At 39.6% G+C, this 16,416-nt stretch overlaps 1 protein-coding gene across 10 annotated transcripts in view; it reads right to left on the reverse strand.

Annotated features, from left to right (window-relative positions):
* The window catches only part of r3hdm2 (R3H domain containing 2), a 60,493-nt gene that overhangs the window by 25,110 nt on the left and 18,967 nt on the right, over window positions 1-16,416 (reverse strand). For 9 of the 10 annotated variants that reach the window (XM_084929487.1, XM_084929484.1, XM_084929481.1 and 6 more), the window contains 9 exons: window positions 5,295-5,464; window positions 4,550-4,705; window positions 4,198-4,420; window positions 3,559-3,600; window positions 2,430-2,516; window positions 2,164-2,284; window positions 1,979-2,057; window positions 1,369-1,428; window positions 923-1,063 (listed from right to left, as the gene is read on the reverse strand). In XM_084929487.1, the coding sequence (XP_084785613.1) occupies window positions 923-1,063; window positions 1,369-1,428; window positions 1,979-2,057; window positions 2,164-2,284; window positions 2,430-2,516; window positions 3,559-3,600; window positions 4,198-4,356 (689 nt within the window). In that variant the 5' untranslated portion in view covers window positions 4,357-4,420; window positions 4,550-4,705; window positions 5,295-5,464. The remainder of the gene's footprint in view (window positions 1-922; window positions 1,064-1,368; window positions 1,429-1,978; window positions 2,058-2,163; window positions 2,285-2,429; window positions 2,517-3,558; window positions 3,601-4,197; window positions 4,421-4,549; window positions 4,706-5,294; window positions 5,465-16,416) is intronic. The other variant, XM_084929480.1, reaches the window with a different exon arrangement.

Raw genomic sequence — 16,416 nt, forward strand, 5'->3', positions numbered from 1 at the left:
CTAGAAAAGTTGAGTGGATTTCTGAAAACTGATATAGTAAATAAACCTATATAAAACTGAACTGGTGAAATTTTGTAAACTATAGGGGAAAAAAAACAGTAAATTTTGCAATGCTGGTACCTCCAAAGGGAGTCAAATGTTTTGTTCTTTCATTTCTAGATCTAACGATTTGTCAACATGTGCTTTAACAAATCCTCACATAGTATTTTTGTCCACTTTAACATCTAAGGCAGCAGTCCCCAACCCCCGGGCCTCGGACCGGTACCGGTCCGTGAGTCGTTTGGTACCGGGCCACGAGAGTTGAGGCTCAGGTGTGAAATGTATGGTTTTCAGGGTTTTTATCGGTTTTCAGCGTTATTTTGTTATCGTTTTTATCGTTAACTCGGTGTGTTATGAATAAATCTTATTTTTTTCGGTACCGGTACTAGTTTTATTTTGTTGTATTTATCTGCGACACCTTAAAGGCCAGGCCATGAAAATATTGTCGGGCATAAACCGGTCCGTGGCGCCAAAAAGGTTGGGGACCGCTGATCTAAGGTGAAACTGCTGCTGGCACAATCGATACCTCAATACAAGTATTATTTATATTAAAAATGTACTTCCTTCTTAGTTGAAACACTGGTACAGAGTTAAATAAAAATCTATTAGATTTTTATTTTTTTTTTTGGGGGGGGGGGGGGAATACATGCAGGGAGTCAAACTTGTGTGCTGAGGGTTTTTTCCACCACAGCCAATGTCCTAATTTGAACTTATTTAATGAACAGTAATTAAATCTAAAATAAAGTTTTTGTGTACTCTTGCTGATATCACATACATTGCCTCTTGTGTTTTGTCTTGGAACAGGATTGAACTTTGAGCATTAATTTGACGTTCTAACTAACCAGACTAGTTGAAATCTGAGCGAAAGACAAACTACACTCACATGCGTGTGTTGCCCGTCTTGTTGATGATGACAGCCTTTCCCGTCTGATCCACATTATGGTCCATGCCAAAGTAGGCAGCCACACGGTGCAGCAGCATACGATGATAAGAAGTCATTTGTGGAAACTTCTTATACTGGTTACTGAAACAGAGATAAAAATGCATGAAGCAGGTTATTTCAACAGAGCAAATTACCCACCGCTGGGTTTTAATTCTCTGATTATTTAGGACATTTGAAAAACAAGCTAAGTAATTATGTCATATTTATAAAGGATAAAGATAGATTTTCAAACTGTTAGGATACACAAACAGTATTCTTAATTACAGAATACACAACTACAACTTAACATAATTCTCTCATTTCCTCAGCACACTATAAATAATAAGAACTGAAGGTGGGAGGGCTAAATTTAAAAACATGTGAGTGATATGAAGAACGTGGCTTACTTGTCGTCATTAATGAACTCCAGGATATCTTGTTCCAGTTTAAGCAGCATCATTCGATCCCTGGTGAGCCATAGAGGGAAAGCGAGTGAGGGACAGATCAGAGAGGTGAGCAAGACGCTGAATAGTGCAGCAAGTATACTACTGACATGTCATTACACACGCACACACACACAAAAAAGTGTTCTCAAAATTCAGGACACCAAGATTTGCTGTTTTTCAGATATCTAAAAAATAAAAGTTAATAATTCATGTACAGAAGCCTGTACAGGCGTAGATCGTATGTCATGACACAACATCCAATTTTGCGGGATGAAAATGAAGATATTTAGAGAGTGCAGATTTTTTTTAACAACTACTCAAAAAAAATGATATTTGATTTTACAATAAAAAAAAATGCAATTTAAATAAAATCATTGCTATCAAGTTTGATATTATTTCATATTTTCATAGTTTGGACAAAGAACTGCACTATTTGAGCCTTTTAAAAAAAATAGGAAAAAAATCAATTTTAGAAATTGATTGGTATAAATCAATAGCACTATCTTACTTAATAAGTAATTTATTATTGTGCTCGTCTTATTACCAACATGTTTATCCGTCAGACCTGTACCTGGGATTGTTTTTCAGTGTGTTGACCAGAAACTCGTGAACGTCGATGCCTGTGGAGTCAGTATATTCCTGACTGGAGTCTATTAAAAAAAACAAAAAGGGAGGGGGGGAGGCATAATCAGACAGAGTTAAGGGAAGATGTTGATAGGAAAAGATACTTTTATGAAGTGAGAGTTTGCATCTTACCACGTGACAGCATCTTTCGGGGAGTCTTGTCCTTCTTCTCCTCTTCATTTTCATACTCGTCCTTCGAGGACTTTTCCTCCTCTTTGTCAGATGGACAGCTGATGTGAAGCTGGATGATATCCTAGAAAACCGCTTTTCATTATTACACAAATTGCAGGTTGTGCATTTACTAATTTTGCCTATTAAGCATTGTAAATCCCGTCAAAACAGACTTGCAAACCACAAAAAACAAAACAAAAAACAAAACAAAAAACAAAACACGTTACCGATTCTGGTGGTCCATCATTGGAAAACGGACCGGAGGACTCTTCACACACTGCAAGACTTCGTACCAGCTTCAGTTTGGCATTAGACTGAAAGATTACCACACAAATTATCTGTAAGGCTAATGTGTTACAATTGTATATTCTAAACACAGAAATAGAGCAAATCTCACTAAGCTAGATTTTAGATTTTATGCTCAGACTTTCCAACTATAATTTACTACAACAACATACTATTACATCTATCCATGTGTAAAATACAAGCACCTAGCATTTTGATACAAGGAAACTCTGAATTTCATTAACATCGTTGTGTACCATGCCAAAATTCTGATGTTAGGCTTTCTGTCGCATAAACAACAGCATAAATGTCTCTCGAGCCTTCAGGACAATGATATTGGCTAATGGAGAAAGACCCAAGATGGCACATGGCTAACACAAATCTTCAATACAGCATATGTAATGACAACACTTCATTTGTTGATTAAAATCCCAGAGAAAATTAAACCTTAAGTGACATGATGAGAGCCATTATGAGCCATAATGAGTTTTACAGAAAGCATTGGGAACTGGTTAAGCAAGGTATGTCATACTAAAATACAATTCCAAAAATGCAATAACTGGGTTGAACTCTCATAATCAAGAATGACTAAACACTGGTATGTCATATTTATCAATGTCCGAATGTCCAAAATCAATTACACATACATATAAGTAAGGTAAAGCCAGTTTAAGAGAGCTACAGTATGCATAACTCATTATTACTAACATAACTGAATGAAAATGTTACTTTACTATGCTACGTACAATTCGGTCACCATACTCACGAAACAGCTGACCTGATTTTTTTTTTTCTCCTTAACTCTGCAAACCAACATCTAGTTGTAAAATGTAACTGGTTATATGTGTTTTTCTCTTATCATTACAGAGGTCAGTCTAACACAGCTACTTTTAAAGTTGGACTTAAGATTTTAAGCCAATAAAGGAGGTGCTCCTCTGTAGTTGAGAGGATTACAGTGTTAAGGTCATCTTATACAAACAAACAAAATAGCACGGGGATTATTTCAAGGAATTAAGAATAAACTTGGATAAATTTATTTAAAAAGAAAAAAATCTAACCACAGACACTTACCTTGGCCCTTTTCCTTCCATGGCTGTGGTTAGGAGCCCGCTTCTGAAAGAATAGTTTATTGAATCATTTTATTACTTAAATTACAGTATATTAGACACAATAAACTAAATAGGGTACATAAAGTTGAGGAGTAATTGAACATGTCTGTAAGAAATTGTTCTGCATTCATCAGTATAAACCATAATGAGGTTTAAACATTAATGGCTAACTCAAAGCTTCAACACAACATGTGGGATAATAACGCTATTGTTCGTTGATTAAAAACCTGCAGCAAAATAAGGAATAAAATTTTTGGTAATGTGTTACTCAAAAGACAACAATGTTTGTCAAGCACAATAAGATATTTGCCAATAAAGTAGAAGGTAAAGGTAGCTTCATTTGAAAAAAAATAATAATAATATGAATTTCCTGACTTGAGTCCACCTCATCCGTAACACCAACAATAATTGGTTAGCTTACTAGTCACAAAACAAAACAAACAGCTGATTACTGGGTATTGTTACCAGCCCTGAAATTCAACAATGGTCCTTCTCAAGAGAGGAAATGTGTTAGAACTATGTGGAATACAACTTCCTTTCTTTTCTTTTTTTAACATCTAAATGCAAACTTACTAACACCAGTATGATCAACTTCTCCTACCTGTGCATCCTGTGGAGAGCTATCATCCGGCTCCAGGCTCTCTCCAGTTCCTTCTTTGGTGCCCTGTGGTTGAGGGGAGGTCTTGCCTCGACTGCAGGGCTCAATAAGTGGCCCACTCTCTCCCTCCTGCTGGATGTCCGTTGTCAGGCTCACTGACATCTTTTTAGGGGAAAGGGGGGAGGGTGGGAGTGGGGAGGGGGTTGGGTGGAGGACCCAGCAGTGGCTGAGAAAAAAAAAAGAAGATAGATATAAGAAGGGGAAGTTCTACACTTGCTGCACAGAATGGCTACCCACTTGGCAAAAACTGTGCAAGGAAAGCCAAAAAGACAGAATGTACTTTAACACCATTTACCTGTAGGTGGTACCAGATCGGAGCTGGACTCTGTTCACTGAGTCTGGACAGGAACCACACGGAAAGATGTGGGGACCCACTAACGTAGTGTACTCGACTGGGCTGCAGCAGGGGGCGAAGTGCAGTCCATAGCAAGTCTTAGCCTCTGGGGAAGGGCTATAAGGACAAGAGAGAAAAAAAATCCCCAAATTATGATACATAATACACATACACACATATACATATATATATATATATATATATATACATACACACACACACATATATATACACACATATACACACATATATATACACACATATACACACATATATATACACATACATATATATATATACACATACATATATATATATATATATACACATATATATATATAAATAAATAAATGTAACATTTTACTGCGCCTTGTGACACTCAAGTGGAGTTGAGTGGGGGAACACAGCAGCTGAAAGCTCAACCTAACAGCAGCAACTTTAAAAAGTAGCATCTAAAAACTTTTTAGGTTTAAATCAGGGAGGCTATTTTTGGTTATTTGGTTCTTGTTTTTTAAAAAACATCAGCCAAAAATAAATCACAGTTTGTAAATGAAATAAAACTAGAAATGCAGAAGTACCTAATTTTAGTAACTAATTTTAAGCTCTACATTTCCCAACATAGGCGCAAAACCTGCTCTCAATGACACACCTTTAGGATAACCTTAGAAAAACAACATGCACATGGGAAAAAAAAAAAGATATCTACAGCAATCAGGTGAATTGAAGAGGCAGCAGCTAGCCAGCCAGACAAATGGGAGGGGCACCAAACGACCAGCCACCACCTCAGGGGTCCTCAGGGGTCCTCAGGGACCTCTCTCTCCTTCTCTCTCTCTTCAGCTTAGTGCAGCAGCATGGTCTGTCCTACAGTCAGGAGTCCTGTATACCAAGAGCAGAAGAGGAAGACACGGATGACGTCATGTTTCACACACTGAGTGACTCATCGCTGCTGCTGTTGCTATTTCTAAGAGGGAGGGGGACAAAGCAGCTGAAAGCTCAAAACCTAGCAGCAGGCAGGTTTTAAAAAGTAGCAGCTAAAGCAGGATTAATCTTCCTTAAACTGCTAAATTGTTGACTTTGTCACTGCTTATAATTAGTTTCTACAGTGTGGGCTCCATGTTTCACGATGTGCTTTCTGAGAAAGCGCTAAAAATGTGTTCCTCCTCTGCAATTCATCCCAGCAGAAAGGTAGCAGACACACACCATCTGGCAGAGTCTAGCACACTGAATTTCTGCCTGTTTAAAAAAAAAAGGTCCTGAACAGTGCCAACAGTACTTTTTTAAAATTCTGGTGTCATGCAAGAACAGCAACACAGCCTCACTAGCAAATAAACGGTCATATAGTCCTATATTCCTCCATCACACAGGAGTAAAAACAGCACGTTGTGCAGCTTTGTTAATATAATTGTATAAATAAAATAAGTACGCTTGTTGTATTAAATGCACTGCGTGCACTGTTGAAGATTCATGTACATCCATGCCTGTACCACTGTGCCATGCTGTAGAACAGAATAGATACAGTGTTCAAAATGAGGCAGGGATTCCCAGTGTGGGAAAGACCCAGGCAATGTAACAGCAAAGTCGTCATCAGCAGCATTACACTACATCACTGACCAGGGCACCCACAGGCCCCAGCCATATTCTGCTTACACAAAACTTCAGCTACGCCGACATGTGGCCGACTTGATCATATAAGAATAATATCATGCTCCTGTTTGACCGCATTCTGCAGGGCAGTTTTGCACAAAGAGAGTGAAAGATTTTTGATTGGAAAGCAAATATATTCATTCATTTCGAACGTCAGTCTCAAATCTCCTGGCTGAGCAAACTGTGCAAGCTTAATGTAAGGGAGGGGCTGCAGGAGAAATTGTGAATCAGAGCCAGTAGTGGGGTGCTTATGAATAAACCGGCTTTACCTATCCCCTCCTCCTCTGCCCATCCCTCGCTTATGATCTCTGCTCTATCAACACTCCTCCCAGTTTCTTACACGCGTGCACGCACGCGGACGCACACACACACCAGCACAAGGGGTTGCCAAGGAGATGATAACGTCATTCTGTACTAGTGCCATTTGTGCTGAGAGAGTACCAGTGAAACAGGAAGAGAAAACAATGATATTAAAAATAAATAAAAGGATTTCAGCGTACAGAGAGAGATATGGAAGGACAGTAGCAGAGAAAATGCAGCAAGAAAAAAAAGAAACAGCAAGAGCTCGGATACGCCATTACGAGTGTTCCATTTTGGCCTTCTCAAGTTCAGGCAATCTTACACTGACAACAAAGTGGTTTCTCATTTTTCTAGGATATTCACAGGATATCAAGTAGTAAAACATCAAATTAATGCTACTGAATTGATAAGTGAGTATTGAGGCTTCTTTAGTTGCCTTTAACCTGCTCCGTGCTTTTCCTTGCTCTGAATGATGATAAACATGACTACACCTTTCAGACTGCTGCATATTTATCAGAATCTTTCTTCTTGTTATTTTTCTTTTCACACCGATGTGCATTATGACACCGATATTCCTTTTGATTTTGATAAAACATCTTGGGACATGATGTCAAAACATTCACTAGCAGCATTTATCATTCATTTTTATCCAACTGTATAGCCTGGTATAGACATGACAAGGGAAAGTTGTGTCTTCATTCTCCTAGCTAGCAAGGATGAAAGTCACACCTATATGATTGGACAGAGCACTCTGATATTACAACCAATTTAAGGTCTCTTAAATCAGTAAACAAAAGAAAAGTTATCTCCTTCAACCTGAATCTGTTTTAGTGGCAACGCCTGTGGTTGCAAAAAGACTAGTTAGCAATCTACAAGTTAAATAGCAATCTATGGGGAAACAGCCTCAAGCTCCCTTACCCTGTGACCTGAGTAAAAAAAACTTTCCTAAAGAGTTTATGAGGAAAACTCACTAGTTTCAGGGCATTGTGAGTACAACATTAAGTCTATTTTGTAAATTACTGCCATCCAAACATTTTGAAAGGATATCCAGGGCATAACAGGCTCAATAAATGTGTGGTTTCATAGTCAAAACCACTCCTCATTTGTAACATCTAGCCTCAAAATAAACTGTTAAACAATTAACCCCTGGCTTTTTAAATGGGGCATCTCTAAACAATGGGCAATATCACTATATAGTGCTATATAGTGTGTGAGTCTATATTAAATTCACATAAATTCAGGTTTACTTATATATTGCCAAATCACAACAGACACCTCAAGCCACTTTATACTGCAAGACCCTATAGCAGGGGTGTAACTCCAGGTCTCAAGGGCTGGTGTCCTGCAAGTTTTAGATATCACCCTGGGTGAACACACCTGAATCAAATGATTAGTTCATTACCAGGCCTCTGGAGAACTTCAAGACATGTTGAGGAGGTGATTTAGCCATTTAAATCAGCTGTGTTGGATCAAGGACGCATCTAAAACCTGCAGGACACCGGCCCTTGAGGCCTGGAGTTGGACACCCCTGCCCTATAGTATTCTGGAAAAGGCCCTAACAATCAAATAAACTTCCTATGAGCAACAGGGCAACAACAGGTTTTGTAAAGATTGAGCCTTATTTGTTTTTGATCATTTTATCAAAAATGTATACACCACGATTACATTATGATATATTAAGGGTTGGACACTGTAGACTGAACAACTACATTATCAGCAGCAGCACTGCTCTTTCCTTCCTGTGCCCCAGTTCAGTCAATGTGGTGGAGGGTCTGATGCTGACATCTCACTTTGGCTATCTGCTAGGGCAGCCAATAAAACTGATAATAATCACAAAATAACTTTTCTTCAATATAAATATGAGACATGGTCAATATAAAGGCAAGAGAACTCAGTCCATCAATGTTTTGACAGGCAACATGAAAAGCCATGAGAATAACACTGTGCAAACTAATAATGTGGTTAGAAAAGCATACACTGCAAATTATGTCGAAAGCATGTTTCCACAAAGCCAGGTACAACCACAAATTGTTTTTACCATCTGTGCCACACTGCAAAGTTCACTGCACAATGCAATGCTAGACTTTACAGTCCCAGGTGCCGTCTTCTATGCCATACCTTACAACAAAAAACACGGGCAGTGCAGCAGATTATTTATTTTTACCGAAAGCTAACAGTGGGGTCATTACTAACCTATGCCACTTTTTTTGCTACTGTCAAGCTTTTTTGCTTTTGCACAATTCACTCTCACATACTACTTGTGTTTGATTGCAGAGGTAAGATTTTGTGTATGTCTGACATTACCCGAGGTCCACAAATCACACCCACTGACAACATAACAAATATAGTCAATCCTCATCAGCTGTCATGATGCAGTGCAGGACACTTTGACCCACATCATGCACATTACTGGTCTCAGGGCTCGCAAAATTTCAAAATCCCTGGTAGCCCTTCGGGCAGGGACTCTTCAGTTTTTGGTAGCCCAAAATAAATTTAAGTAGCCCGAATAAAAAAGAGAGCAATTTTTTGATTGATGTTTTGTTTCCTGTTTTGTTTCCGTTACAATATTATACATTAAAGTATAATATTGTAACGGAAACAAAACATTAATCAAAAAATTCTTTAAACACAAATTACAACATTGTATAAAAATTACAATCATCAACTCAAATACTTGGTTCTAATTGAACAGAAATTTCTATGAACTTGTAAGAACTGTGTAGGACATGAATCAGTCTGTGTCAGATCCTGAATTTGAAATTTCCACTGAAGTCACAGGAAAGAGGCAAGTGGAACCAAGATCGAGGCCATTTGCTTTTTGAAGTTTGCAAAGACTGCTAAATTTTGCCAGTGGTAGTTCACTCTTTGCAACATCGTACGCTATTCTAAACTGATTTTCAGGTTTATTTTTAGTATGTTATTTGCAATTGGTGTTTGTTCTGGGAAAGATATTGCAGACTGAGCAATAATGCATTTCTTGCATTTCTCATGGGTTCTAATGGGGGCCTTTCTTAAAATGACTGGTCCCAGTAACAAAGGCGCTTGTCGACTCAGAAATCGAGGGAAAAGCAACAACACACCCGGCAGAACATTATGTTATTTACACGGGTGCACATAAGTGGTCCGCATGTGCGCATTCGCTGTCAAAATAAAAGACGCGCACCAGATAAGAAGTTGCAACGCGCGTTTGCGTCCATATAAAAGGCACTGTTTTTGTCCGCTAGAGTGGGATTTTCACGGCACATTCTGCACCACATCTCTGTGCGTTCATCATTTGTTTGAAGCCAGCTCACCTCCTGCAAACACTTTTCCGAGAATACGTGCTTCTTTTGTGGTTCGGACTCCTTCTGACATTTCTTTGGATGTGGAGGAAAACCAAAGTAATTGCTTAAAGGAGCTTCTTCGACATCTTTAAGAGTTCTAAACAAATGTCTGTCCTCCTCCAGAAAATCTTATGTACGCAAACACGCGGTGCAACTTCTTATCTTGTGCGCGTTTTTTATTTTGACAGCGAATGCGCACCTGCGGACCACTTATGTGCAGCCCTGGTTATATAGCTCATCATATCGCAGCCACAGAAATTCTTTTGTCCATGAAACCATAAAGCTGCACTTTCTTTTTGCCTTATAGTCTGATTTGTCATAACTTTTCCGTTTTGTGGTAAGCTTTTCTTTGGCTGTCACTTCTTCACGCTGACCTGTCTTATTTGGCTCAGCAGAACTAAAATATATATCCTGCTGCTTTTACACACGCACTCACATAACGTTCAGCGATTCTCTGCGCGATCAACCTCTCACATGTTTAAGCTGCGGGAGATTTCACTTGTCATGTTTGCATAGTAAGCTAACGATTGATAAGACGATGTCAGAGGAATTGGTGCGCAAATTATCATCACTCACCAATCAGTGCTGTCGCTCTCTATAAAACAGTTCGCGCGATTGCAAAGTGAAAGCAAAAAACAAGCGCAAATTCAAACACGATTTCAATATGTCACATATTGACAGTGGCTCACCGATGCCAATGACATAATTACCCAGCTACATTTCCGAAAGAATGCAAAAGCATTGAAATATATTTTCCTATGATAGCCTGACGGGCAGGGCAGAGACAGATTTTGGTAGCCCGACTGGAAAAATCGCTAGCCCCGGGACGTCGGGCTAGCGATTTTGCGAGCCCTGGGTCTTGCAGAGTATTGCAGAGACCCTGATGACAGGGTCCATGCTGAGACACATAGGTCATAAGCTACCCAGCCCACTGGGTCAGGTTACCACATCAAAAGCTGCGACTGGAAAGGATCCCTGAATCAGAAATGAGGGGCGGGTGTGAGCATTTATGTGTGTGTGAGAGAGAAAGGCAGTCATCTGCCTGGTAAACACTGCCTTAAAACTAACACACACCATTACAAACACACAGTATGCATATAACCACTGCAGACAGTAGGCTAGCCAGACTAAATATTGTCTGCAGGTATGAGCTCACTGTCAAATTTAGCTTCCATCTGGTCAGGCTGGGTCAGGGTCTCTGCAATAGTTAGCAGTCCGGTAAGCCAGAGAAATGAAAGGAATTGCATGGCGGTTATAAATGCAGATTATTGATATCAAATGCTACGGACTGGCTGACACAACAAATACCTAACAGAATGAGACTTGGAGCCAGTTTAAAATTCTTTGTCCTCAACAAAAATAAATCAGTCAACCCAACGAAAAACACAGTTTTACAAGTGGAATGGTAGTTAATAATAGACATACATTTCTAATATATCTAACTATTACGTAGAGTACTAACAGTCCAGTGTGGACATTTCCAGCTGAGTATGATAATATTAGGGGAGGGGGTTTGTAAACTGTTAAAAACATGAAACACCTCAGGAAAAAACCATAACAACAGTAAGATATACACTGGAATCTTCAGAGGGTAAATAAATAGAACAATCACAGTATATTCCTATAATTTTCTCAGGGTAACTTAATAGCTGCTACCTATGACTGGTTTTTAGTTCATTCACTGCATCATTTCAAATTTCATAATGGGAAAGCATGCGTAACAAGAATGCCTCTCCATTTTCTCTGCAGAGGCTGAATGAAAGACGAAGGTGAATGAAATCGCAGATCGCTGCAAACAGGAGTGAGCATGCACACACAAACCCACAGAGAGCAGTGGGAGACGTACACAGGCAGCTTCGACCCAGTTCATCTCCTCTGTATTCAGCTGCACGCCTCGCCCATTTGACGTCAGAGAGAACCCATTTCACAAAAGGCAGCAAGGTTATGTCTTCGCAGAGTGGAGGCTGATGTGTGTGTAGTAAAAGCAGAGTTTGTGCAAGCTCAGTGCCTGCACATATCATATATCAGCAGCCCTCGCAGTGTGTGCGTAGCAGTGCTTGTCTGTGTCAGAGAGGATTCCCCTTTGCGTTGGTTGCACAATTTCACATAGGGAGGGGACGAGGGCGCTGGAAGAGCACTCGGGACTGTAGAATAGCGGTCCATGCACATTTGCTTCACTTAAATATCTATAGATAAGTCATTTGTCTATATAGTTTTCAGCCACAAGCTCCGTGAAAGGGAATAAGAACATTATATGGGTTAGAGATAAGGACACAGAGAGGGGGAAAAAAGCATTCTGTCAGCACTCAAACACAAATGAGGGGAACATAAATGGTCGAATGTAGCGGAAGAAAGGATTTCTCTTCTTCCATTTATGTTTCTCTCCGTTCTTCTCCTTGCCACCCCCCTCTCTTGTTTCTCTCTGTGTTATGAGGATACCCCTTCCTGCCTTCCACCCCCTCCACATCAACCCCTCCTATCAATACCTCTCTCTCCTTCCACCCACTAATAAATGTTAGTTCTCTCTGCCTCTCTTTTTCTTCCTCTTTTAATGTGTCTTCTTAAATTGTCAAGCCTGGTGCTGACGCCATCCTCCTCCACTCAGCCAGCCCACTCAGTCCTGTGGGACGAGCTATGACTCATTCTCTCCCTCCTTCCCTCTTCTCCCTCCCTAGTTACCTACCTACCTACATACCTTTCCGTAACCATCTCTCTGTGGCTCACTACTTATACCCTATGTATAAGTAGTTTTTCCACTGTTGCATGTGGAAAAACATAAAGAACGTATATAAAGAGAAAAAAACTTAACAGAATAAACACACAAGGACAAAGTGGGTGATGGCATAAAAGACTATCTTTTCTGCATAATGAACAAACGCCAGTGGAGAGAGAGGGGGCAACCTGATCCTGGATGCATTATTGATGAAGGCAAGAGTGCAGGAATGTGGGTGATGAAGAGAAATATTGAATTCCATGTGGGCCAAAACTAAACAAGTAAATAAGAGTTGTGAAATAACCACTTTTATTTAAAAAATAATCAATATAAGAAAAAAATGAAATTTAAAATATCCATTTAAAAATAACAGTTCTGCTATCCTTATCACAAGATATTAGTAAAAGGCTTTTTGAGGTCACTGTCAAGGTGTGTGGTAGTAATTTAGTATTTTTCTACAAAAGTTGTTAAAAAGAAAAAAGTGTCAACCTTTAATTAAGTTAATGGAAGTGCCAAAAATTGCATTTCTAACAGTGGCCACAAAGCTCAAACTCACTGTTTAGTAGGGCTGCCACGATTAGTCGACTAGTCACGATTACGTCGACTATCAAAATCGTCGACGACTGATTTAATAGTCGACGCGTCATTTTAAGCTTTGTAAGATCACAAAAGACGCAGGAATAAGTAGTAGGATTTAAGAGCGTAATAACGGACTGAAACAGAAGATGGCAGCACTGCATATACAAGGATGCCAGCTGCCGTTAAACCCCGAAGAAGAAGAAACTGTGTCCCAGAATTCATAGCGCAGCCCAGCTCAGTTTCCAACAATGGCGGCAGCTAGTTAGTTTTAATATTACTCTTATTATTCTTTCTGGGTCACAAAATAAACGTTTAACATATTTTCAGGCGAGAATGTAGCTGTGTAAACCTCAAATATCTGCTCAGTTTATCAAGACACCACATATTTTCAAAAGCGCTCCGACGTTTTCGGAGACGTCTGTTACCTACTAGCTCGATAGCTAGCCGGGGGCAAGGCTCACTAGAGCCGTGAGAACACCGGACTCCCGGCAAATCGTTTTCAAACTCCCGGCGGACTTTCGCTACTCAGGTTAAACATATATAAGTCACTTAGATAACTTAAAAATGTTATTGTTTGGCTTTTTTTTTTTTTTTGTATTTTATTTGTTCCTGGGTAAATCGGTTTGGCTGAGATTAAAGTTATAGTTTTTACACAACTGAATAAACGTCAAGCAGACAACTGATTATCAGAAGTGTGAGATGCTCGAGAATATACTCCAGTGTCCTGTTATATTTTAGATAGCAAGGAGTTTATTAAACTTCACCGAAACAATCTGCAAATTTCATTAAAATTTAATAAACTATCATATTGTCTTTATTTTTAGTTAGCACATACCTTAAACACTTAAAGCTGTAAGCTAATGATAGTTATATAAGAGCAGATGCTGCTGGTGCAATAAGCTGTATGTTTTACGTCCAATGGATGATGATTTGACTAGTCGACTAATCACAAAAATAATCGGTGACTAGTCGACTATCAAAATAATCGTTTGTGGCAGCCCTACTGTTTAGTGCAGCTTCAGTCAACAATACTAAAAGAAAACTTTCAGTCAATATCATCAACCTAGAGAAGGTAAACATGTCAAGGTTCCACAACTAAGACTCCAGAAGGATTATTAACAGCTCTCCCCAGATTTCTCAGGGTCTCTCAGCTGGTAAATGGTAAATGGCCTATACTTGTATAGCGCTTTACTAGTCCCTAAGGACCCCAAAGCGCTTTACACATCCAGTCATCCACCCATTCACACACTGGTGATGGCAAGCTACATTGTAGCCACAGCTGCCCTGAGGCGCACTGACAGAGGCGAGGCTGCCGAACACTGGCGCCACCGGGCCCTCTGACCACCACCAGTAGGCAACGGGTGAAGTCCGCTGCTGCCTAAGCCCCTATTTGCCCCTGTCTGTATCTTGAAATTTCCCATAGTTAAAGTTGCATGCTGGCAGGAACCAGCAATGAGCTGGGGTTGAATTCATAATCAACGTCTTCTACGGGCCAACTCCCTAGTAGAAAAACCCTGTTTGCCCCACCATTTACGCTTCCAGACTTGTTTTCATTTGATTTATGTATAAAGATCAAATGTATAAAGAGGCATGTTTCAATGACTGCATGATGTTTGTTAACTTAAATAATCATGTAAAATATATGAAATTACAACAATGACCAAAATAATCGTAACCATGCTGTCTCATTCAAAATAATGCATTTTATTTCTTTATTCTGTGGCAAAAGGGATAACTGCTTGGGGTCTATGTTAGCAATGAAGCAGAAAAACAGAGACCTTGTACACCTGATATGCATATTCAGTGTTTACTAGTGGTGCAACGGATCACGGTTGATCCGTAATCCGAACCGATCCCACTCCACGGTTCGGCATGCACGTGATCCAAAGATTCAAAAAAGAAGAAGAAAAAGTATATGTATGGTGCGCGTGGTGGGTCTGTCAAGCGATAGTTATGGCCAGCGCTAGGGGTCCAAGTGGAGGAGCAGAGAAGTTTTCGGTATTTAAGCAGCCCTTTGCTGCCCAGTCCGACCGGGCTAAAGCTATTACAAAAGCTACTGGGGTGTTTAGCTGCAGACAGGAGGCCGTATTCCGTTGTGCTAAACAAGGGGTTTAAACTATGATGAACGTGCTTGACCACGCTATGATATCCCGTTGCGCGTCCACTTTAGTGGCAAGATCGTTCCAAGCATGTATGAGCAGGAAAAGTTTAAAGTTATGGCTGAACCGTCCCAGGCATCTTCTGTTGCCCTAACTACTACAAATGGGTGGACCTCCAGGGCAACGGAAAGCTACGTGACCGTGACAGCTCATTATATCACAGTGGAGTGCGATATAATCAGCGGTATGTATTATTGTAGTGTCTACCTTACAATATAAAGCGCCTTGAGGCGACTTGTTTTTGTGATTTGGCACTTTATAAATAAAATTAAATTGAATTGAATTGAGTGGTAGATACAAAGCCCTATACTGCCCTATATTGAACCATAATTATTATTTTTTAATAATTGCGTGGAATGAGTCTTGAGTTGAATGTTTTTAACAGGCAAAAAATACTTCAATAAGTGAATAAGTAAATGTTAAATTTGTCTTTTTTCTTTTTTTGCTGATCCGAAAATTGATCCGATCCGTGACTTAAAACCGTGATCCGATCTGAACCGTGAGATTTTTGATCCGTTGCACCATTAGTGTTTACACATTGTAGGCCCAAAAGCTACTTTTCAGTTACAAATATGTGGGGAAGCAAACACACAGATGACCCACCTCTGTTTCCAATAAGAAAATGGGGCGTTCTTTTGTTTTGCGATGTATAACAGACAAATATCTATTTGTCTATCTGCCAAAGACAACACTACTAAGATGAGAAAATGTCATGAGCATTTATCATGTTTTACAACTGAAATATTCCTGAAACTTTGTGCAAAATGGGAACAAACTCAAATTCTGCTATATCTAATATTTTAGACACAGTATTACTGAAGCATCAGCAACTAATAAAAAAAATAAGGAAAAAAAAACCTGTCCAACAGCTAGGCACTTCACGGTGTTTAAACCTTCTGGGCAATCAGAAACGTGATTTGAAATAATCACATTTCTTAGCTGCCCTCAAGAAGATGTATATTGGATTTTAGAGTTATCTTGTCTCCTCAAGCACCGTGAAGAGATTTATGAAAGATTCTGCCTCCCACACTTGAGCCGCTGATGTTAAATGAATAACTGTGTCAAAATGAAACTGGGTGGCAGCTACTGCACTCATTATAAACCTTATGT

Source organism: Perissodus microlepis, chromosome 5, assembly GCF_051167445.1.
Source record: "Perissodus microlepis isolate ML-2025 ecotype Zambia chromosome 5, ASM5116744v1, whole genome shotgun sequence".
Classification (NCBI taxonomy): Eukaryota; Metazoa; Chordata; class Actinopteri; order Cichliformes; family Cichlidae; genus Perissodus; species Perissodus microlepis.